The sequence below is a fragment of the Heterocephalus glaber genome, unplaced genomic scaffold (genome assembly GCF_053883595.1).
Source record: "Heterocephalus glaber isolate CG9 unplaced genomic scaffold, H.glaber_assembly_v1.0 deba00000676, whole genome shotgun sequence".
In the NCBI taxonomy this organism is placed as follows: Eukaryota; Metazoa; Chordata; class Mammalia; order Rodentia; family Bathyergidae; genus Heterocephalus; species Heterocephalus glaber.
The window spans coordinates 2,767,231-2,792,583 of NW_028258156.1; the positions used below are offsets into that span (position 1 = coordinate 2,767,231).

Consider the following 25,353-nt stretch of genomic DNA (forward strand, 5'->3'; position numbering starts at 1 on the left):
AGTAGGCCACCTCAACCGTGGCTCAATGGCGCTCACCAGGGCTATGACTGTTAATCACTTCCGGAGCAAAGAGACAGGGAGTAGGAACAGGTCAACTCAAATTTGTTTTCCACATTCTTACTAAAATCATTTACTAAGAAACTTCATTTGCAAGTGATTTTCACTGTAATGACAAGAATTTAAAGTTTTGAATGTACATAAAAACTGCTTTCTAACTAATAGGAAAAATCTGATTGTAAAATACAACTTAGTCCAGGTGTGCATACTGAGTTCCTCCGTCTCATTACCAAATCTAAGGATGTCAGCAAATGAGCACAAGACTCTAACACTGCTTCTCTTGGGTTTGCAGGAGGGCAAAGCACACGGATCAGAAAGAACATTCTGCTAATTAAACTGAAGCAGATGACTATAGAGGAGAAGGGCTTGTCACATGTAACATCTGTGCCAAGAATGATCAGATTAAATATGCAAAATGTGAAGTAAAGGTGTGCAAAAACAGTATTATGATACTCTAGACCTTAAATAGGCTACAAAAGTTCTGACAGTTTTCCTAATTATTCCCAGTAATGGACATAGCAGGCCAAAAGGCAGGAGAAAGAAATACATTTTTCTCCATTATGAGTGTTGAGCACTGAGGCTAAAATCATGCCTGTCTGAACACTGATCAGTTTCTGCAAAGGTTAATAGCAATTAAATGCAGCAAACTAGATTAAATGAGAAACAGGTCATGATACCACTGTACTTGCAAAGAGCACGATAAAGCATTTCTTTTAAATCTATCTAAATGCATAGGAAATCCAAAAGGAGCTGTTATGAAGAACCTAATTTCAAGAAGAAAAAAAAAAAGAGCTACTCTGAGGAATCTATTTATTAACTAGTGAAAAAAAACTCAAATAAAATTTAAAAGTGAGATGCTACATAAACAAATTATCAGTATCATGTTGCTGCCACAAAAAAAAAGAAATGCTGCAAAATAATAAAGCTGTCTAAGAGTGTATGCCTCTGAAAAAGAAAACTACATGATACATATACTTCTCTCTTTTTCTGGCTAAAAATAGTAGAGTCTCGCCTTAAAATTTTTTTTTTTTTTTGGTACCGGGGATCGAACTTGGTACCTTGTGTTTGCAAGGCAGGCGCCAGAACCACTGAGCTAAATCCTTGGCCCATACCTTTAAATTTACAGTAGAATATAAACACTAAACAGAAAATGGCAATATGCTTCAGTAATGCATCTTAGCTCTTTTTTTCTTCCAGCCTAAGTATATCGATAAGCAAAATAAAGTGATGTTTACTTAGTGTTAAGATTAAGCTATCTGATAACACTATTCTGAGATCATTGGCTGAAATAATTTATCCTTTACTTTAGTATACACATCCTAAGTATGAATCCAAAATATATTTGATTTTTCAAATTTACCTATAAGCAAGTTTTTCCAAAACTCAAGTAGGCAATCATGTGCAAAACTAAGCATATACTCTTCTCACAGATGTACATACCCTTAACTCTCCACATAATTCTGAAAATAAAAGGGATACGTTCAGACAATGGAAATTCAATTTACTTTGCTATCGTCAGGGTCCTCTAAACCATCAGGCCGACTAAGGTTTCGAGCAGGTTGGCTGCAGACAACATTGTCTTCCCAAGAGGGGACTCTCACAGGTGGCCTTTGTATTTCATCTGGGTAAAAGGCACCATCTGCTCCATCTGCAATACAAATTTTGGATGAAAAAATATTGGAGAGAGGGGAGTAGGGTAAAACCAGTTACTAAAATTAAGATCTCTATGTATAGATATGATGAACAGGATATAAAAAACCATATTAGCACACCAGAATAATACATGCTTTTATTTTTAACCTATTCATGGTATTAAAAAATGAATTATAAGTAGTAAGCAAACAGACAACTCAATAGACAACTCATTACAGGTGGTGATGAGGCCAGTAACAGTGTTAAACATTAAAACTACAAATTATATAAATGTTTCTGTTAGAGCTGAGATTATAATAGTTATCTAACCCTATGAAAATATAAGCAAAAACCCCTCTAGATTCAGCTAACCCCAAGCCAAAAATAATAACCTCTTGTTTCCTGTGTTGCATAAGGGTTACCATACTGTAGAGCTGGTTGTGCACTTGACAGCACAAGAATGCGTCCATTTTGCTCTGAGCATGCACTGAGATCCTGTAAGACCTGCTGAAGCTTATGATCTTCCATTTTCCTTTCTGCTTGGTTTTCTACACCCCTTTTAAGTTCCTAGAATGGGGGGAAACAAAGATGAATAAGCAAAGCAATTACACATTTTATAAAGACAGCATTAAACATTTAAAAGTATAACAATTTCGCTATTATATTTCAGGTATGCATTTGGAAAGGGTGGCTCTCAATTTCTCATAAACACGTCATCCACATTTAACAAAATCAGAAAGCAAAGCCAGGGATTTAGCTCAGTGGTTCCACCACCTGCCTCGAAAGTACAAGGACCCGAGTTCGATCCCTGATACCAAAAAAAAAAAAAAAACAAACCCAAAACCAGAAAGCAAGATAAAGCCCAATGTATTTTCAAATCTTTGTGCCAAAAGTGCCCTTATTATTGAATGAATATAAGGGAAATTGAATCTCTTACCACTTAGCTACAGTAAAATTTTAAAGTTCCTTCCTAATGAATTCAATCAAGCATTTAAGATTTTTAAAAAATACCAATTCTGCATAAACTGTTTAAAAAATATAAAGGAAGTACCATTTCCCAGCTTACTTTATAAGGCCAGTATTATTATTCTGCTATCAAAACCAAAGGACATAAAAAAAAACAACAACAAAAAACCAAAGGATGTCTCACACATACACACACACAAAAAAACCCCACAGATCTTGTCCCTCATAAATATTGATGCAATAATCCTTATTAGCAAATCAAACCCAACATTACAAAATAAAATATCATGATCAAATGAGTTTTATCACAAGAATGCAGTTAGGTCAGCATTCAAAATATCAATGTAATTCACCATGTTAAAAATAATAAAGGAGGGGGCCAGGGATTTAGCTCAGTGGTTTCGGCACCTGCTACGCAAGCACAAGGACCTGAGTTCAATCCCTGGTACCAAAAAAATAATAATAATAATAATAATAATAATAATAATAAAGGGGGAAAAATTTCAACCTATATAAAAACATTTTACAAAATTCATGAGGCGTTCATTTTTTAAAATCTCAGCAACCTCAAATAAAGCTTTCTTAATCTGACAAAAGGACTCTAAAAAAACCTATAGTGAATCTTAATAGTGAAAACTAAATGATTCTATTAAAGATCAAACATGAGGCAAGAAATATCTGCTCTCACTATTTCTGTTCAAAATAGCCAGTGAAGTAAAGTAAGATTAAGGCAGAAAGACTGAAAAGGAAGAAGTAAAACCATCTTGATTCACAGATTACATAATCATATATGTAGAAAAATCCTATGGCATCTACAAAAACCAGTGAATCCCCCACCCCCGCCGCCAAGGCACTAGAGATTGAACTCAGGACCTTGCGCTTGTGAGGCAGGTGCGGCGCACCACTAAGCTACAACTCTGGCCCTGAAAACCAGTGAATTTAGCAAGATCACAGTATACAGAAAGTCAATATAGAAAACTCTATTTCTTTTGTTTTTTTTTTTTGGTACTGGGGATCGAACTCGGGTCCTTGCGCTTGCGTAGCAGGCGGCGAAACCACTGAGCTAAATCCCCAGCCCCAGAAAACTATTTCTATATAAGAGAAGCAGGTAACTAGAAAATAAAATTTTTAACAATTTTATTTAGAGTAAAATCAAATACTTAGAAATAAATTTAACAAAAGACATAGTAAGTCTGTACACTAAAAACAAAGCAATACTGAGACAAATTAAAAGACAGCATAAACCAATCGAAAAAATATATCAAGTTCATGGACCACAGAACAATATTTTTATGCTATTAATTCCCATAAAAAGACATAAACAAATGGAGAAATATACCAAGTCAAGGACTGGAAGACAGTAATTTTATGCTATTAATTCCCTCTAAATTAGCTATAGATTTGATGTAATCCCAACCAAAATTCCACCAGGCTTCTTTATAAATTGAGGAGATTAATTCTAAAATGTACTTGGGAGATATAAATGACCTATAATGGCCCATATTTTCATCCTACTTACCTTTTTTTTTTTTTGGTACTAGGATCAAACTCGGGTCCTTGCGCTTGCGCAGCAACCCCGGCCCTAATGGCCCATATTTTAAAAAACAAAACAAATTATTCAGAAACATCCCTACTTAGGTTATTTGTCAATATCCAGAAGTACACAATGTCAAAGAATTTATTTATTTATTGTGGTATAGGGGAGTAACCCAGGACCTTCACACTGACCTATGTCCCAAAATTTTCCTATTATTTTGTAATTTGAGGCAGCTTCTCACTAACTCACTCACTTGCACAGGCTGGGATAGAACTTGCAATTCTCCTGCCTTGTCCTCCCAGAGTGCTGGGATTATAAGCATATGCTATCAGGCCTCGCTAAAAATTACATTTTTCCAAATCTTTTTTTTTTTTGGTAACAGGGATGGAACTCGGGACCTTGCTCTTGCGAGGCAGGCACCGGAACCACTGAGCTAAATCCCCGGCCCTTAAAAATTATATTTTTAATAGTTTTAATTTTCTCTGGTAATAATAAAAAAATTCTCCATGATCTTGTTTTTTATCATTATTTACCATGTTCCTTTTGCGTTATTTATTTTAGTTTATGTATGCATAATATTTGAATTAATATGATTTAATAAAATAACAATTCTGAATGGTGGTTTTAGAGTAGCATGAAAAATTACAAGTACTTTATGCTATTAAGTTTCTAACTAAATTTAAGTTGGTAGATCTTTAATCCTAAAATATGCACCAAAATATTTTGTACTACTAAAATTATTTTTTTAAAAACAAATTATACTTTAAAAATACTAGGGAGCTAGTTATTTTACTTAAAAAAAAATACAATGAATACTTTTATTCACTCACTTATTGTAACATCTAGTATGTGCCAGGCACTATTCTAGGCACTAGAGGTTTAGGAATTCCAAAACAGACACAACTCCCTGGCTTTATGAAGCTTACATTCTAAAAAGAGGAAAATAGACATTAAACAAAGTGAAATTCACAGTATGTTAAATGGTGATAAATCTCAAAGGGGGGAGAGGCAAAGAGAGTATTGGAGGCGCTGCAATTTTAAATAGAATGGCAAAAGATCTGAGAATAGAGAGCCATGGGAATATCTGGGACAAAAAGTTCCTAGTAGAAGCAAGGAGAAGCTAATGAGAAAAGTACATATATACAGTGAAACCACCAGGATTCAGGCTGTCATGAGTCTGAGTCAAGTCATTTATTTCTAAACTATAGTTACTTCTACTATAAAGAAATGTAAGATTGGGCAAGGGATTTAGCTCAGTGGTTTCGCCACCAGCTATGCAAGCGCAAGGACCCGAGTTGGATCTCTGGTACCAAAAAAAAAAACTTACAAGAAATGTAAGATTATTTTTCAAATGTAAAAAAGGTATGGGAGTCAAACTTATTAGGTATCTACTTGTTCTACTCCATAGTGACTCACAGCTAACAGTCCAATGAAGTAATTTCCTATCAACAAAATAGTGCATGTAATTTGAATGTGAGCCTTAACAAAGTTACAAATTATTATTTGACTTTTAAAAAGAGTTGTTTTCAGCCAGGCACAATGACGCATGCTGGTAATCCTAGCTACTTGGGAGGCTGAGGCAAGAGGATTAAAAATTCAGGGCCAAAATTTAAAAGAAAGCTGGGGATGTAGTTCAGTGGCAGCTCAATCCCAATATAGCATGCATGTATACATATGTAAGTACATACATACATACATACACACACACATACACATCCAAAAGAGTTGTCAAACTAATTCTAAATGATCACTTACTACATTCTAGGCAATATGTTTAAATATACATTTCAGCAAAGCCCGAGGTAGGCTTCAGAGTTCTGAGAAATGCCCTTAGGGAACAGACAAACATTAAGGAAAGAAAAATACCAAATACAAATTCTTACACATAGGAATCTGAAATATATGTGCAACTATAAATCTCAGCAAGTACTACGAAAAAAAAATACAGGTCCTATGTGTAAGTTTAATAGGGATACCTAACTTAGGCTAGAAGGTCAAAGAAGGCCTCTCTGAAGAAGAGTCAAGAGTTGTAGGAACAAAGATATCTAGGACACTCATAGGCAGGCTGTGGTATATGTGACAAATGTTGCTCGGGGCAGGGTGTAAGAAAGATGGTTGGGTAGATAAAATGAGACTGGCTATAAGGTACAACTGTTGACAGTGGGGTAAATACAATGGAGTTTATTTTATTCTTTCTATTCTTATGTATGTTTAAACATTTTAACATTTTTTTAATTGTACCTAAGAATATTCCTGGCAAAGGACATGAACAAGGACCCTATGACAGGAAAGCAATTGGTGAATTCTAAGCCCTATGTGATTAGAGGAGTTCTCACACTATGATTCCCCGTCCAACAGTTATCAACAACTCATTAGCAATGCAGATCTCCAGCCCAACTCCAGACTTGTATGACAGAAACTCTGGGTGGGCCCAGGAATCTGTATTTTAATAAGTGATACAGGTGAATCTGATGCACGCTCAAGTTTGAGACTCACTGAGCTAAATTCTGCATTTAAGGATAATGAGACAGGAAACTGGCTGAAGATGGAAGTAATGAAAAAAGTAGAAGCCATACCATGTAAGACACCATAGGCTATGTTAAGATTTTTGGATTTTTTCCTAAGTGTAAGGGCTTAAGAAGCTTTAAGTAAGGCAGTGATTAGTTTTCTATTTTCAAAAGATCACCCTATCTATACTTTAAAGAAATCTTTTGGCAAGCACTGAGGTGCAACTGGAAGCAGACCTATGCTCCTGAGATAAATGAGCTCCCTCTGGGACTTTGACTACAGTCTGTGAGAGGTCCCGAAACAGAGGACCTAGCTAAGCCACACCTGGATACTTGATTCACAGAAGCTGCAAATTTATGCTGTGTTTTTAGACTAGGAGAGATAAGTATTCATTTATGAGGGGTTTTTTTTGGGGGGGTGTCTAAATACATATAAGAGAGAGAGAGAAACAGAAACAGAGTAAGAAAGAAACACATTTTCCAGGTGTCTGCTAAGTACTTAGAAACAGTGAGGGCACACTCTCTGCTTCAATCTTGGCCTCTACATTCCATTCTTCTGTAAAAGGACCTGGTCTCCAAGGGGGGAAAAAAACGACTGATTTCAGGCTGCGGCAAGAAAAGCAGAAGATAACCCTAAAACATCTTTTTGTATCACACACAAAAAGTGTCGGGGCCGGGGATTTAGCCCAGTGGCACCGTACCTGTCTCGCAAGCGCAAGCTCCTGAGTTCGATCCCTGGTACAAAAAAAAAGTGTTCAAGGAATCTCAAAGGACATATTAAATGGACATAAGAGCTACTCTGAAGGGGTGCTCATTAAATACGATACAGTCTGAGCATAAAAATGATGATAACAAGTTACAATCCACTGAATAAAATAGGGATCCATGAGAATACACAGACAAAAATCAATGAGCGAAGAAATAAATGTGTGAAAAGGAAAAGATAGTTCTTATAGAAAAAATCCTAATTAGTCAATATTGAAAGATGATGGAAGCACCAGGCATGGTGGCTCACATCTGTTATCTCAGCACTCCAGAGGCTGAGGCAAGAGGATTGCCGTGAGTTCAAGGCCAGCCTGGAACACACCTCAAGATCCTGTCTCAAAAAAATAAATTTTAAGTGGACACTACTTTAACCAAATGATCAAAGTTAAGCTCATCAGTATTTGAACATATAAATTTGGTAGACACCATCCCTCATCTATCATATATGCAAAAATAAGCAACCCTGATTATACATCTATAGAGGAACAAGTCCGTTTCTCATACACTGCTGGTAATAGAATCCCAGTGGAAAGGAATCTGGCTCTATTTAACCAAGCTGCATGTGCATTTGCCCATCAGTCTTGCACTCACATGTCTAGGAATTTATCCTGAAAGCAGAACCCCTCCAAACAACAGAAAACTATAATTGCATAAAATTATTCATTGTAGCATTACATATAATATAAACTACCTAAATGGCCAAATACGGGAGTTTGGTTGAATAAATTATGGTATGTACAAACAACAGAGTACTATACAGCTACCAAAAATTTAGAAAGCTGACAATATATGAACTTCACATACTGTACAGTGTTTGTGGATTAAGGAATCTACATTAGGCAAAGTTTCAGGGTAAAAAGGGGAAAAAAACATATACATATGCAATTATTTTTTAAAAAGAAAGTATAAAATGGGGGGCAAGTCTACAGATTTTCTAAATTTGAACACTAAAATTTGTTAAATGCAAAATATGTAACAAAGACTAAAGTACTAATTTTCAATATTAAACATTTTCCCCATATTGTAAAGTAAGTATTTAAAAGCTGTATATCATTCAGTAGCACACGGCGTATTTTTTTCAAGGTAAACTGCTTGATACCTTATCCGTGGAGAGGTTTTCCAACTGTGAAGTCAGAATATTTATTTCTTTGTCTTTCTCTGCCAACTGAAGCTGAATAAAGAAAGAAATTATCATTTTTTAAAATTATCTTTAAACAATTTTATTGAAATAATTCCTATTATACAATCCATGTATTTTGCTCAGTTCTTAGTCTTTAACTTTTCCAAATTACTTTTCACTACTAATTCCCCTTACTCTTAATGTTCACTTTTTTTTGTGCCGGGGGTCGAACTCGGGACCTCGCGCTTGCGAGGCAGGCACCAGAACCACTGAGATAAATCCCCGGGCCAATTCCCCTTACTCTTAAAAAGCATTTTATGACTTATATGAAACTATCGATATTGTCAACCTCCATGTTTTTTGTGTTTACTTTTTTGCTTTTTGACATGTGTGTATCTCCTTTCTCTTCCCATAGCTTCTCCTCTCTGAAAACTTGGTTTCTTCCATACCTTCCACTACTACCAACCCTGTGAAAATAAACCACAAATATTAAAACAATGTACTACTTTTTCTCTTTCTCAGGTTCCAAATCTGCCTTTTTAACTGATGGCTAGACATGATTTCAGTGCTGTCTATCCTGCACTGTAAGGGCAAAATGTCCCCAAACTTACTTTTTACATTGGCTAACAGATCATCAAAATCAGAGCACACTGCAATCGAAGCTTACTAACTATGTTAGGATATTATTTCTTTTCCTCCACTCCCCAATATTTCAGTTTCTAAGTCATTCATTCATTTAGTAACCATTCACTAATCACCTATTACAGTATAAGCATTAATCAGTATAGATAGAAATAAAATCATTCTTTCTTAAAGATATGTTTTAAGCTTTCTTGTCTAGATTCATGTCATATTGTATCCAAAAGAAGGTACCCTTTATCAATTCATTCTAAGAACACTTACACCTGATTTGTCACCAAATCCTTCCCACCTCTAAATCCTCTTCAGTGGTATTAAATCCTTTCCAAAAAGACCCATTCTGGTTGGAGGTCCCTTTTCTCCTAGGAAATCCTCAATAGCAACTAACACCAAAATTCCATTTTAGGTCTTCCAAGATCTGGCTCCAAGCTATCATTCAAGTCTACTGTACCCCATCACAGGTATCAAGGCTCCATTCCTCAGAATAGGCATTGTTCTCTATTTCTGACTTTCAAACATGTATTAATGCTTTCCATCTGCTTAGAATGCCACTTTTTCCTTTTCTTACCTCTGCTTCTACTTCCCTCCCGTTTGTTCTCTCAAAGGTCTAGTTTCTCTATAATAACTTCCTCCTAAATTCAGAGGCAGCCAAAAAAATGTACACACACTAGGCCAGGGATTTAGCTCAGTGGCACCATGCCTGCCTCACAAGGCCAAGGTCCTGAGTTTGATCTCCCGCACACACACAAAAAAGTATACACACTACAGCAGCTCACAGTACTAATTTCTGAAAGCTAATGGCCACCACTTTGAGCACCTCTTGTAGAGGCCAAAAGTAACATATTAATCTCATAATAAATTTAGTATTAAAATATTTATACAAGTTTTCCTTTTCCTGATGTATACATGTTTTTGACCTACTGGAAACAACACTAAGGATACTTAAAATTTATCATTCATGAGAAAGGAAAATGAACATTTAAACAAAGAAAAATTCATAGTATGTTAAATGGTGATAAATCCCACTAAGGTCAGTGTGACTAAATACATAGGTTTTATATTGAGAAGAAAACACTGTCTCAATTATCCACATTAAAAATGCAATGACATGGTCAGGGGATGTAGCTCAGTGGCGCTGCACCTGCAGGGCAAGCACAACGTCCTGAGTTAGATCCCCAGTGCCATTTAAAAAAAAAAAAAAAGCAACGACAGATTTTTTAAAGCATCAGGTACAGTAAGTGCTATGCCTCAGGTATGCAAACAATGAGTCTAAACTTACTTTATAATTGTCCTCTATTTCAGCTAATTCGAGTTTTACATTTTCAGAAATTTCTTTCCATTTCAGCTCCATTTTCGCAATTTCGTCAGCATATTTACTGCATTTAGTTTTCTCATCCTAAATGAAATTAATATAATCACCAAATGATTTTAAATCTGGGAAGGCAGAGGAACAGGAAAGAAGGGCAAAAGTATTGAAAATGATCAAGATACGTGATATGCATGTACCAGTGCCCCAAAAGGAGCAGCACTAATGGAAAAATTTAAAAATAATAATTACTGCTTATAAGTATATTTATTTGGACTGGGGAAAAGGAAAGATTTTTTAAATCCATTTAAAGCAAACATCTACAAAAACCATGATAAAAAAAAAAGATGATATATGCTAAATGTGACAGTATAAAAGTTGAAATGACCAAATGTCTATCAAGAAAAGATTAGACCAAACATATTATATTCACTAAGTGGAATAGTATATATCCATTTAAAAGAATAAAGTAGATGAATAACTTGACAAAGGCAGATATCAAGTTACATTAAAAGAGCAGACACATCAAAATGAATAAATTACAAATCATGACAAAAAGGTAAATAGGCCAATTTCATTTTGAATGTTTTGGTTTAAAGTGGAATTTTAAAATATTTTGATTCAATGGAGGAATGCCTTTAAACAAATACTGCTACATAAACTTTGAGTCGTTCATTCCACATTTAATGTCATAAAAATTAACTCAAAATGTGCCACAGATCTAACTATACAATTTTTCAATGACTGGGTCATTTGAGGAGCTTGGTGGTAGAGCACTTCCCTAGAATGTGCAAGGCTATTGTAAAAACAAAACAAAAACTTCTAATAGACAATATAAGGGAAAAATCTTTACCACTTTGGATTAGATAAATATTTTTAAACACAGAAAGTACAAAACATAAAACAAAAAATTAATAGCTATACTTATCAAAACGTAAATTTCACTTTTCTAAAACACCATTAAGGAAATAAAAAGGCAAGGCTCAGACTGGAATAGTCACTACACATATATCAGAGAAAAGAGTTGTATCCAGAATAAGGAACAATTATAAGATGAACAACACTCTCCAAATTTATTTTTTGGCAATGCTGGGGATGAAATCCATGAGTACTGTCAATGAGCCACATCTCCAGCCCCCACCCCTCGACACACTTTTTTTTGAAAGGTCTTCCTAAATTGCCCAGGCTGAACTTGAACCTGCTATCCTACTGCCTCAGCTCCCAAAGTGCTGGGATTATAGGCACTCTCCACTGCACCTACCTACCAATTTTTAAAATACCAAAATATCTGAATGTTCACACACACAAAAAAAGATAAGTGGGCAATAGCATAAAAAGGCAGCACAACATTAAGTTATTATAGACACGCAAATTTAAATCACAATGACATTATCATTACATCCTCATTAGATTGGCTATGTAAAAAGGTACAACAGGGCCAGGGATTTAGCTCAGTGGTTCTGCCACCTGCCTCACAAGCAAAAGGTCCCGAGTTCAATCCCTGGTACCAAAAGAAACCAAAAACAAAACAAAACAAAAAGGTACGACAATATTATGCAAAATAACTTTTAAAATATTCACTTACCAAACATAGTCACTTCACTTCTAGATATCCCAAGAGAAACAAAAGGTTGTATGTTCACATGAGGCTTGTATACAAATATTCATAGTACTTTGTTTGTAACAACCAAAAACAACCCCAAATAGTTATTCACTGATGAATATATATACAAATTAAGATATAGCCATAAATAGGTTACTATCTCACCAACAAAAAGGAGTCAATATTATAAGCAACAATATGGATAATGCTCAAAATAAATATGCTGAAAGAAGACAGGAAAAAAAAAGTACATACTGAACTGACTTCATTTTATAAAACTGTATAAAATGCAGGCTAAGCAATAGTTTTAGAAAGCCGGTTAATGGTTTCCTAGAGGGACAGAAGAAGAGACAAGTTGCAAATGGGCACAAAAAAACAAATTAAAAAAACTGGAAAGTGATGGAAATGTTGACTATCTTAACATTGCGGTGATGGTTTAAGGACTATAAAATTGAAAACTGATCAGGTGGCACATATCAAATAGGTGCAATTTATTGGATTCCAGTTGTACTTCAATAAAGTTGTTTTTAAAAATGCATCACAAGGAAGTCTTTTCCTCAAAAAAACATTATTCTATCTTTCTTTAACAGTATTAGTATATAACATTTTTAAAAATATTCATTCACAATTGTTTCATTCTTAATGAAATATAGCTTAATCCCTTAAAATAGTTACAGTTATGCGTTACTAACAGAGTTGTGTTCTGAGAAATGTGTCATCAGGGATGGATTTTGTGGTTGTGTGAGAACAAGTTTCATCCATATTGAAGATTTGTTCTGGAAATAATTTTCCTCCACAATCAGCTTTATCTCTAGCTTCCAAAATTTCTTTAGCTGTCCTCACAAGCACTTGCAGAATCACCACTCACTTTCAAGTTATGCAATGAATGATTCACCTAATTAACAGTAAATTCAACTTTACAGCTGCCTTCAGTCTTTTCTTGAAACACTGCAATCTTTTTGTTTTGGCCATAATCATCATGGTGCTGAACAGGATATGTTTCTGTGTCTGGGCTTCAAGTCAGCAGAAGTTTCTTAGGCTGAGGTAATGCTCAGTGGTAAAGCATTTGCCTCACATGCACCAGGTGCAGGATTTGATCCCCAGCACCACCAAAAAAAGAAGAAAGATGAGAGAGAAGAGAAAGTAAGGAGAAGGAGCAAGAAGCGAGGAGGAAGGGGAGGAGGAGAAAGAAGAGGCAGAGGAGGCAGAAGAGGAACAAGAAGAACAAGGAGTTGTTTCTCCAATTTGATATACATCCTTTAACGAATTTTGCTAGTCTCACTGCTTTCATGAAACATTCTTTAGTAGCTTCTGTCACTTTGTTCTTTTCTCAAGATCACAGTTATGGTGGAAAGGGATGTGCCTCATCAGTGAATAATAATGATTACTGATTTTTTTACTTGCATAGTCTCTTTAATTACTTTTATTCATTTCAAGGTATGGCCTCTAATGGGCAATATGAGCAATGGATTCTGTACACTTAGGGGCCATGAAAAACAAAACATGAAATTAAAACAAGCATGGGATAATATAATGCAATCAAGAGATGTCATAAACACAAAAGATGAGAAGCTTGCCGGGGATTTAGCTTAGTGGTTCCAGCACCTGCCTTGCAAGCGGAAGGTCCTGAGTTCGATTTCCGGTACAAAAAAAAAAAAAGGTGTGAAGCTAGTGCCAACATAACAGAGCATACATTTCTACTGTAAAGTATTTTTTTAAGTAAGAGGAAGGACTACACTCTAAAATGATAGTATAACTAGTATAATGAATAAATAAACCAATAACAATCATTTATTTGAAATATTATGTACTGTACATAACTGTAGGCACTATACTTTTATACAACTGGCAGTACAAGTTTCTTTACACAAGCCTCATCACAAATATATATTATGCTATATTTGTATATTCCAATCAGCCCTTCTACAGAAGAATCCTTAGTCAGAAAACAAAGGTTTAAAGTTTGATTAGATCTTTTTTTATTAAATCTTATTATTTTTAAAAGCAAGTAACATTTAAATCACACTAGTAACCTTGAGCTCACTGTAAACTTCACTCTGACTTTATTCTTTAGCTCAGAATACATAAACAGAAAAAAAAATCACATATACAAACACAAGGCATATTTCTTCTCTACTCCAAAATACACATAAATGAGCATTTTCCCTTATACTTAAAATATGCCAACAGTGAACACTACCAAGAAGGTTGCCAAAGTGGAAAGTGTGAGTGATGTTAAAAATAAAATAATACCGTAAGAAACAAAGATTCATTTAGTTAACATTCCTTTTTTCTATTGTGCAGTATGACAACATTAAGCTATACGATATCTGCTTTTATTACACTAATTGTAAAACAGGACATTTCTCTTTAAAATAAAGTTCAAATATTTTCTATGTATCTTTATAGGGAAGAAGACAGATAATTTCAATTAATTAATTGTTCATTATGTAAATAAGGATAGTTTGCACTTGACCAGAAAATACTGATTTTAGGATAATGATTTTACACACGGATCTCTATGAGCAGATACATAAAACACCACCTCACCGTCCCAAAAGTAAAAGTGAAAGTAAGTACCAGTAAACAGGAATAGAAAAGAAACTTCAAGATATAAACTAATAAAAGTAATAAAGATAAGCTAAGCCATTTATATTTGATGTGTATTTCACTGAAAAAGGAGCTAACTTACCTGTAAGAGTTGCTTGCATTTATTATATTTTTCAGTTTTGTCTGCAATTTCTTTGGTCATTTCACAGACTTGACTCTTTGTTAGCATGTCAAAATTTGTCTCTGCTATAAGGCAGAAAATAAGACTGTTAAAACGTATTTTGCCCCTTAAATTTTCTTGTTGTTCAGAAAAACTTAATTAGTACACTGTGAAATATAAAAAAATACTGAGGAAACATCTATTCATATCCTATCTAAACAAAGGAGAACATATAAACTATGTGAGAATTTTTAAATGTCAGTTTCATCCAGAACCAAGCTAATATTTAATACTGAAAGGATTTTCTTGTTATATAATTTACTAAAAATGGTTCCAAAATGGCACAAAACTTGTTCTCCTTCTACAACAGAATAGACAAGAAAGCTATTCTCCTGAAAATGTATCTTAAATCACTCTTCCAGTCCTTCATTACCATTTACTAAGTTTTTATTAAGTAAAAACTCTAATACCATGCTAGGTACAGGTTGAGTACCACTAATCCTAATTCAAATGCTCTGAAATGTGAGACTTTTTCAGCACTGACATGGCATGCAGAGTTTCAGATTTTGAAGTATTTCAGATTTTGGATTTTCACAGTAAGGAATAATAAACCAATAAAGTCTATGGAAATATTCCAAAACCCAAAACGCTTATGTTCCCAAGCACTTCAGATACTCAACCTAAAACAGGACTCACAAAAATGAAAACTGGATCCTGTCCTATGGGGGATGAACCTAATATTTAATTATTAGTGTAGGACATTTGTATTTTAAAAAATTAAAATGTCGATTACCCCAAACATTAAACAATTTTCTCTTCTTCTGACTTTCATTATTGTCAAACCTTTGATTTACATAAAAGTGAAAAAAAAAGTCAGGACAGGGAAAAACAGTTAATTCAAATTTTTGTATTAATAATGTGTGCAGTGTTTGTTCTATAATAAATGGAACAATAAAAATTTAATTCAACAACCAACAAATACACTAATGAGAGCAGTATCCTAATGACCTACACAGCCAAAACAAAATGTAAAAACAAAAGACAAGAGATAAAAAAAACCTATTGAGATAGGTGATATTTCTTCCCCTCTAGAATTAAATGACTACAGATAAATGCTTCAAAATTTTAGATTCAGAGGAATATAAAGTAAAAATGCAATTTTTGCCAATAGGAATTTTTCACTTTCAATATATGGGCCACTTTTTGTTCCATAAAGTATAAACAAGTACCCACAACACCAAGTCATATTTAACACCTGCAAATATTCTCATACATACAAATTTGCACTCATATTTTTATACTCACTACATGTGTAACTTCACTTTACATTTACATCCTTATTTTTCCCCTTTGCCTTGACTGCCTCACTCAAGGATCTCTACAAGCATTTGGGAGCCATGGGAGAAGGCAGTACAAATCAGTATAAGTAATTTTCAAGGCAGGACACCCTAACATCTCAAAGATGTTTACCTGCAGAAGGTACTGATGGCTTTATATCTATAGCAGAGGCAGAAGCAGATGATTCTGTGTTTACTGAAGTATCATTCACTTTCGGTTGACTCCCAATTTTCTTTGTGCAGACACTATTATTATTGGCCTATTTAAAATATTAACAAATTGTTAAATGAGTCTACAGAATATATTTCCTTCCTTCAGAAAATATGTAAACTAATCAAAAAGAAATTCTGAAAGTCTTATCTATTGTTTTTTGTTTTGGGGGGTTTTTTTGGCCAGGGATCAAACTCAGGACCTTGCGTTTGCAATGCAGGCGGCAGCACTGAGCTAAATGCCTGGCCTACCTACTGTTTTAAAAGCCAACAAAGACTAAAGTTGCACACATCACTCTCCTAATTGATCTAAATCTGGCAAAAGAAAAGTAACTTGACTTTTTAGTGTGAAATCACCAAAACCACAGTCTTTCATAGAAATCTCACAAGTTTTCTGCTACAAAGTCAAAATGTGTTCAAAAGGCCACAAACCACAAATCTATGCAAATGAGCCATATTTAAATTGTAATATTTTTTTCAAGAAAGCCTTCCTACTTTTACCACATGCCTTCTTCCTTGCTCTTTTGTCTTCTTTCAGATTTCAAAAAGCAAGACCAGAAAAATATCTGTATCAAGTAGTATGTAGTATAAAAACAACTGTGGTCCCACTTGCACTTCCAGATTTCAAATACGTTTCTTCTATACTTCAAAGATTCTTTCATATGGCAAGCCTTGTATTTAAGTACAATTTAAGGACCCATATTAATACACACATACCCCTCAAAAACCTTTTTTCTTTGCTTTATTACCAATCATCCCCCCTACTCTCAAATGAAATACCAAAGAATTACCTAACATTTTTTAACTCTTCCTAATCTGGGGGGTTTGAGCAGGATGGAAGAACTCACCAATGACAACTGAGAAAGCAATGACATGTAAAACCCTAGGGATGGATCCATGGTGAACACCAATGAGAAAAGGTATCTTTGTCACAATGAGATTGAATATGTACTGAGTGCAACTGACAAAGCTATTCATCAAGAACTTAGAAATGGTCTAAAAAGAGCTGTTTCTTCTTGTTGCTGCCCTTGCTTCCTTTGTTGGTTCTCCAGTAAATAAAACTCCAGATTTAAAAAAGAAAAATTACCATTAAATATTAGGCCAATCACTTGAAATCAAGAAATAACTACATTCAAAAGGTTGACATTAAGCAGATCATAAATCTTATTTGAAAACAAAAATGTTAATAAAGGAAATATGAAGTCAAAGATACTTACTGATTGTTCTGTAAGTTTGTTTATTTGTTTTTGGAGCCTCTGGCATTCTTTAAATTTTTCTTTATAATGATCTGCAGCCATCTGAAGACGGAGTTTCAGATCTTCAATTTCTCTTCTAAGTTCATGTTCCAGTGTGTCAGTCTTTTCCTAAAAAAAAAATAAACACATCCTTTAAGACAGATAAAAATTTGATATCTCATAATGTAATAATAAATCTTAATTTCACTTTTTTCTGGATTTTACTTTTTATTAGTTTTGGGCTACAGAGCTACAGTAACTCCCCCTAATAAATCCAGCTTTCTATTCTTATTAGACTAAGGTTCATTTTAAAAACTAGAGAAAAATAATCTCCCTCTTGAGGAGCAATAATTACTCTCTTAACCATAATACTTTTACATAACTCATAGCAAGAAATTCCAAACCAAGCAATATATACTTGACATCAAAAATATTTAAGGACAGAGCAGTCTGTTATTAACAGATTAGGAATTATGCTTACAGAAGTTTTTCTTGATGCTTACGTTAATTTCAACCCAAGAAGTTACAATGACCAAATACTGAATGGAATTTTTAAGTTTTCTCAACAGGAATCTGACTTGACTTAATTTTAATGTAATTTACTCTTACAGTGGTTTTTGGATCAGCACAGAAATTCAAACTTAACTTTCTTACCTGATCTTTTTTCACAGCAGTTAGTTTAAGTTCTGCCAGTGCATCAGCTAACTGCCTTTTCACTTTTTCGTTTTCCAAGCGCACAGTATGTAAATCTGCTATTGTTTTATCTCGCACATTCACAGCATCACTAAGTTCTTCAGCCAGAAAGACAACTTCTTGTCGAGTTGCCTGAACTTGTTCCTCTGCTTTACGAAGCTGTTCTTTTAACAAGAATGTATCTTCCTAAAGAAAGGCAGATATATATATTAGTATAAAAAGCAAAAACAATTAAATTAAATACAGTAATACATCTCTCAACTTACATTAAGTACGTGTCTATAAAAACTGAAGATGTGACTTTGTTTTGGATTCCCCATATAAGTACCCTATATTGGGTACACTGTCACTATGCTTCATGCATGTGGAAACTGAAGGACAGGGACTCGGGTGACAAACCCAGTGCTTAAAGTCCTGCTAAGATTCAAGTGAAAGCTCCTAAGACTCGAAAGCTCCCCGGAATTTCTCCAGCTGGAACTACTGACCCTTGTTTTTTATGATTATAATAAAAACAGTATCAAAAAATTCTTTGTAACACCACAAACGCTGATTAAAAGACATTTCTCACTTTTTAATCTAAGAAACACAGTAATGAAATATTTAGCCTACCATGAAAACACAGAATAGATTTAAAACTTAGTTTTAAAAGCAAAATATTGTTATACAGATTGTAAAGATGAGGTACTGGAAAAATAAAAAATAATTTAAAACCTAGAACTACCATTAAAAAGTTAAAATTGTCATGATAAAGCCATTTCCTCTAATATGAATTAGATATTATGGATACAATAAATGTAATGTATTCCAAGTTTCCTGTTTTTATCTCTGTACTAAAAAAAAATGCAAAATCAGAAAAAATGCAATCCAATGTTGGTTTTTAAAAAGAAGAAAATATAAATGATTATTTGTGTGATGCTGGGGTAGATAAAAAAATCTTTGTAGGCATAAAACTAATAGTTCTAACTAAACAAATACTGTCAACTTTTATGTCAGCAGAGGGACAAAAGGGCCTGGGATTTAGCTCAGTGGCACCATGCCTGCTTCCCAAGCACAAGATCCTGAGTTCGATCTCTGGTACCAAAAAAAAGGGACAAAAATAGAGAAAAATTATTTGTAATATATGCAAAAAAGGTATACTACTATCTGATATAAGCAACTTTTCCAATCAATAAAAAAGGAAACATCCCCACACCAAAAAAAGTTAAAAACATGAACATGAAAACATTTTTAACAAAGGAAATGTCTATAATGCATAAAAATGCAACTCAAAAATAAATAAATAAATTAAATAAAATAAAAATGCAACTCATCAACAATCAAAAGTTAAAACAAATATCATACACTTTCTTTCAAATTGACGTAAGTTAAAAAACAGTCACATCAGTACTTAAGTGGATCTACAGAAACTGGCACTCACAATTAGACTTATCTACACTGTAACTTTCTCAACAAGCTTTTTCAGCACTCAATACTTTAAAAATTCTCTTGGCTTTTGATCTAGCAATTTTGTCTTCATAAGTATCTAAAACAATTATAAAAGGGTATGAATATAGATAGGTTTAGATTTACAGGAAGATTCTGTAAAATGTAAAAATAATAAAAAATCATTAAGAAACTAAAACGTCTAATAAGATGAAAGTGTATAAATAAATTATGACATACTACTCCACATAATGAAAGTCTATACAGCCATTACAAAGTGTAGGATATCCATACACTATTGTTAGGAATAAAAATCAATACAGTATCTCTTGAAAGGCAATTTGAAAATAACTATCAAAATGTATTCATTGACCTAGCAATTCTACTTTAACGAATTTATTCTACAGATTTAGACATGTGCCTAGGTATCTGTACAAAGATGTTCATACATGCTTATAAGAACCAAAGGTAGGGCTGGGGATGTAGTTCAGCGATGCCACTCCTGCCTGGCAAGCACAAGGTCTCCAGTTTGATTTTCAGTGGGGGGAGGGGGGACTAAAGATAGTAAACAACTAAAAACAATTTTATACTACACAGCTGTTAAATAAAAACAAGAAATAGGGTCAGGGATTTAGCTCAGTGGTTCCACTGCCTGCCTTGCAAGCGCAAGGTCCCAAGTTCGATCCCTGGTACAAAAAAAAAAAAATGATCATAATATTTGGGCGGGGGGTTTGGCTCAGTGGTTCCGCCACCTGTCTTGCAGGCACAGGGTCCTTAGTTCAATCTCTGGTACCAAAAAAAACCAAACAAGAAATAATATGTAGCTGTTATCATGAATGAGAAAGATGTATATATATGTACTCCTCATATAGATATCTAGACATTCTGTAAGGTTTTTTAAAAAGTAGCTTTGGAACACTACATATTATATATTCTCATTTGAGTTAAAATATAAATATATGTTCACATTCAGTGAAGGTTTCCAGAAAAATAAAAAATTCTACAATGTCCTATTTAGGAAAGGAGAACCTTTTACTTTACACCTTCATGCAACTGTTTAAATTATTTTATAATCATGATCTCAGATTGCTTTTGTAATCTAAAAAGTTTTAACAATTAGTATTTTCTCCCAGATACTTCCATAATTACATTTTTTCTTACAGAAATCTTGCTTAAATAGCAAAATGATGCCTAGAGATATTTTAGCATCTTATTACATAACAAATAATCAAATATACTTCTTGCATTTATATTTGCAATCTGCTAGATTAAAAGAACAACTTGGGGCTTAATCATTAATTCTAAATGTCATGCACTTCTAACATTTCAGGTATTATACTAACTATGTCTGGTATATTTCATAGTAAAATACTAAAAACAACCTAATACTCATCCCATAAAAGATAAGGAATAAATCAAGGTAAATCTGCATAATGGAATACTATGCAGCCATTGGAAAAAATTAGTATCTCTATGAACTGACATGAATGACAATTTATATTGTCCAATGAAAAGACGGAAGGTACAAGAGTATAGATAGTAGTACTTTTTTTTTTGGTACTTGGTGTCAAACTCAGGACCTTGCACTTGCAAGGTAGGTGCAGTGCCACTGAGCTAAATCCCTGGCCCTGCTATTTTTTTTTTTAAGAGGAGGATAAAGAAAAAAATACATGCCTGCTGCACATATGCACATAAAAGCTTATTTTTCCAAAAAGAGACATAGGAAAGATAAACTAAAAAGTAATGAAAATGTTTACCTAAAGGCATAAGTACAAAAAAAAAAAAAAATAGGGAAGAGACTGAGATGTGAGTAAATTTTTTAAATCATTTTGACTTTTGAAAAATAAAATTGCTTATACACTCAAAAAATAAAATTAAATCAAAAAAGGAAAAAGCAAATCTTTCACTGTATAACAAATTTATAAATATATAAAAATTAATTCAAGTTACTCATGAACATGGCATTCCATACATCCTCAGAGAATTACATTGAAACAAGAGCTAAAAAAAAAAAAGCTTAATTTTATTTAGTAGACTTATTATTGGAAGTAACACTCACAGTAATTCTGATACTGCTGGTATATGTAACTGGACAGAACACATGAATAATGTTTTGGAAACAAAAAGTTCTCACAATGGGAAAAGAATATAAATATGGAAAGGAGGAAAGTGAAGAACCATAAAGACACTGACTGACTAGATGTGAGTTGAAGATATCAATACAAAGATCTAAAAAGTCACTGGAAATGCAGAGAATGCCCTATTACAGTTATTACAGTAGTAACAAGATCCAGTTCTTTTCTTTTTTTTTTTTTTTGGTACCAGGGATCGAACCTGGGACCTGACGGAACCACTGAGCTTAATCCCCGGCCCAAGATCCAGTTCTTGGTTTCAAACTTCCATTCCTGGGCTGGGGATGTAGCTCAGTGGTAGAGTGCTTGCCTAGCATGTGACCTAGGATTCTATATCCAACCAAAAGAAAAAAAATTTTCATTCTCTACTAAAAGAGTCAGGATTTCTCAGAGAAATGATAGTATTTCTAAGGGACAGCCCGAAGCCAAAATATACAACTGTGCCATAAAGCAAGCATTCAAAGCACTACAGAGACTGAATCTAGAGTGTGTGATTGATCTAGAGTGTGTGATTGATTCATGGCGGAGCTAGGCCCGAGGGGACTAGGATTAAGGGCGTGAGTGCTAGGCGCACTCCATAGTCTAAATAAGATAAAGGAGGCAGAAAGGCAGTTAAGGTCTCTTGTCCCTTTTCCTGTCTTGCCATGAACTGTTGCCACTCTGCCACCCTTCCTTGGAACCAGCTGATTATGGACTGAAACCTCTACAAACTGTAAACCAAATGAACCTTTCCCCCCTTAACTTTGGGTATTGGGTATTTTGTCTCAGCAATGCAAAAAAAGTAACTAACACAGAGACATAACAAAAGCAGGATTTAAAAGGATCCTCTGGCTAAATTTGGGTGTGAAAAAGAATAATCATGATAATATACAATAAAACTCTGAACAAAAAGGAATACATACATCCCTAGTGATATTTTTAAAGGGGGAGAAAGGGAGTAATACAAACCTCATTATAAATTACCTGCTAATAAATATAAAAGTAATGATGGAATTTAAAGCACTACTTTGCAACCATTAATATAATAACTAATACAGGTGAGGATTATCAAAGGATAATAAAATCACGAGGTATAAAGTCTATTGAGAACAATATAACCACATGATCTCCAAGCACTAGCCTACAAATTGCTTAATAACCACAAAAAGGGAAAAGAAAAGTATCTGTATAACAACCAGACATAACTTTAAACAAATTACCAAATTTATCATTAAGAATGGAATGACCTCTGACTTTCGATACGGCTGCTGTCAACTACATCTTTTCTTTTCTTTTTTTTTTCTTTGGTACCAGGGATAGAACTTGGGTCCTTGCTCTTCCGCAGCAGGCGATGAAACCACTGAGCTAAATCCCCGGCCCCCAACTACATTTTTTTCTTGGGAAAAATATTTGACCTAAGTCCAGCCATGATGAAATAATAGACAAATCCAGATTATGGAACACTGTTTCAGACAAGCCTTATGTCTTCAAAATTATATGCCAGGCTGGGGAGACAGTTAAGTACTATAGCACTTCCCAAGCAATGTGAGGCTCTGGGATCAAACCCCAACATACAAAATATGAGATGTGATCAAAAGAATACAGTGACTATTAAGTGGTATTTAAAAAAATATATTGCAGTAAAAGACACATTGCCATTAATTTCTTTTAAACGATTCCGCCTCACTTCAAACACACTTATCTCATCATTCTTGCCACTTTCTGAAGCAGTTCTAGAAGCCTTCTTTTGTGAGTGTCTTTAGGCACACTATCATAGCCACCTCAATATCCTGAATCAGTGCAAAACATTTACTGTTCATAGTCATTTTGACTTTGGGGAAGAGCCAGAGGTCACATGGTACCAGATTCAGTGAATTAGGTGGATGGGAACTCACCATAATGTATTTACAAGCCTGCCTTTCTGTTGGATGGCCCTTACTGTGAAATTCACCATATTTTTTATTGTATCTTGTAAAGCCCCTCAAGAATGAGTGCTTCCCCAAGAGTTGGTTCTTCGAAAGAATCAACAAAATTGACAAACCCGTAGCCAACCTTGTCAGAAAAAGAAAAGGCCCAAATCCATGCAATTAGGAATGAAAAGGGTGAAATTACAACAGACCCAGCAGAAATCCAGAGGATCATCAATACCTACTTCCAGAACCTACATGCCAATAAGATGGACAACACAGAAGAAATGGACAGATTCCTAGATACATATGAATTACCAAAATTGAACGAAGAAGACCTAAAAATTCTGAACAACCCAATATCAACCAATGAAATTGAAAAGGTAATTAAAAACTTATCAACTAAGAAAAGCCTGGGCCCTGATGGCTTCACTGCTGAATTCTACAAGACATTTAGAGAGGAACTACTGCCACTACTGTTTAAACTCTTCAATGAAATTGAAAGGGAAGCAATACTCCCAAATTCATTCCTGGAAGCAAGCATCACCTTGATCCCCAAAGCAGAGAAAGACCCAACCAAAAAGGAGAACTATAGGCCAATCTCACTAATGAACATAGACGCAAAAATCCTTAATAAGATAATGGCAAACAGAATGCAGAAGATCATCAAGAAGATCATACACCCTGATCAAGTGGGATTCATCCCAGGGATGCAGGGATGGTTCAATATACACAAATCAATCAATATAATACACTATATCAATGGAGCCAAGCACAAAAACCATATGATTATCTCAATAGATGCAGAAAAAGCATTTGACAAAATCCAACATGCATTTATGATAAAAACACTACAAAAAATTGGAATAGATGGTCTCTACCTCAAACTGATAGAAGCCATCCATGAGAAAACCAACAGCCATATCATACTAAATGGTCAAAAACTGAAATCCTTCACACTCAAATCAGGAACAAGACAAAGATGTCCACTATCACTGCTCTTGTTCAATATAGTTCTGGAAACATTAGCCACGACAATTAGACAAGAGAAAGAAATAAAAGGAATAAAGATAGCAAATGAAGAAGTCAAATTGTCATTATTTGCAGATGACATGATACTCTATATAGAAAACCCCAAGAACTCCACCAAAAGTCTTCTAGACTTAATAACCAAATTCAGTCAAGTAGCTGGTTACAAGGTCAACACACAAAAATCAATAGCTTTCCTCTACACCAACGGCAGACTCACTGAGAGAGAAATAGGGCAAATAATTCCTTTCACAATAGCATCCAAAAAACTGAAATACCTAGGAATCAGCCTAATGAAAGAAATAAAAGACCTCTTCTCTGAGAACTATGGCACTCTGAAAAGAGAGATTGAAGATGATATCAGAAAATGGACAGACGTCCCCTGCTCCTGGGTAGGAAGGATTAATAGAGTGAAAATGCCCATACTTCCAAAACTGCTATATAGATTTAATGCAATTCCAATTGAGATCCCAGTGCATACTTCATGGACCTTGAGGAAACAATCCAAAAATTCATTTGAAACAAGAAGAGACTCAGAATAGTAAAAGCAATTCTAGGTAACAGAGA

At 34.4% G+C, this 25,353-nt stretch overlaps 1 protein-coding gene across 1 annotated transcript in view; it reads right to left on the reverse strand.

Annotated features, from left to right (window-relative positions):
• Tax1bp1 (Tax1 binding protein 1) overlaps positions 1-25,353 on the reverse strand; it is an 85,535-nt gene that overhangs the window by 7,783 nt on the left and 52,399 nt on the right. The window contains exons 9-16 of the mRNA XM_004839499.4: positions 18,279-18,503; positions 17,607-17,753; positions 16,313-16,439; positions 14,825-14,928; positions 10,503-10,619; positions 8,564-8,635; positions 2,082-2,256; positions 1,563-1,705 (exon numbers count right to left, since the gene is read on the reverse strand). Of these exons, the coding sequence (XP_004839556.1) occupies positions 1,563-1,705; positions 2,082-2,256; positions 8,564-8,635; positions 10,503-10,619; positions 14,825-14,928; positions 16,313-16,439; positions 17,607-17,753; positions 18,279-18,503 (1,110 nt within the window). The remainder of the gene's footprint in view (positions 1-1,562; positions 1,706-2,081; positions 2,257-8,563; positions 8,636-10,502; positions 10,620-14,824; positions 14,929-16,312; positions 16,440-17,606; positions 17,754-18,278; positions 18,504-25,353) is intronic.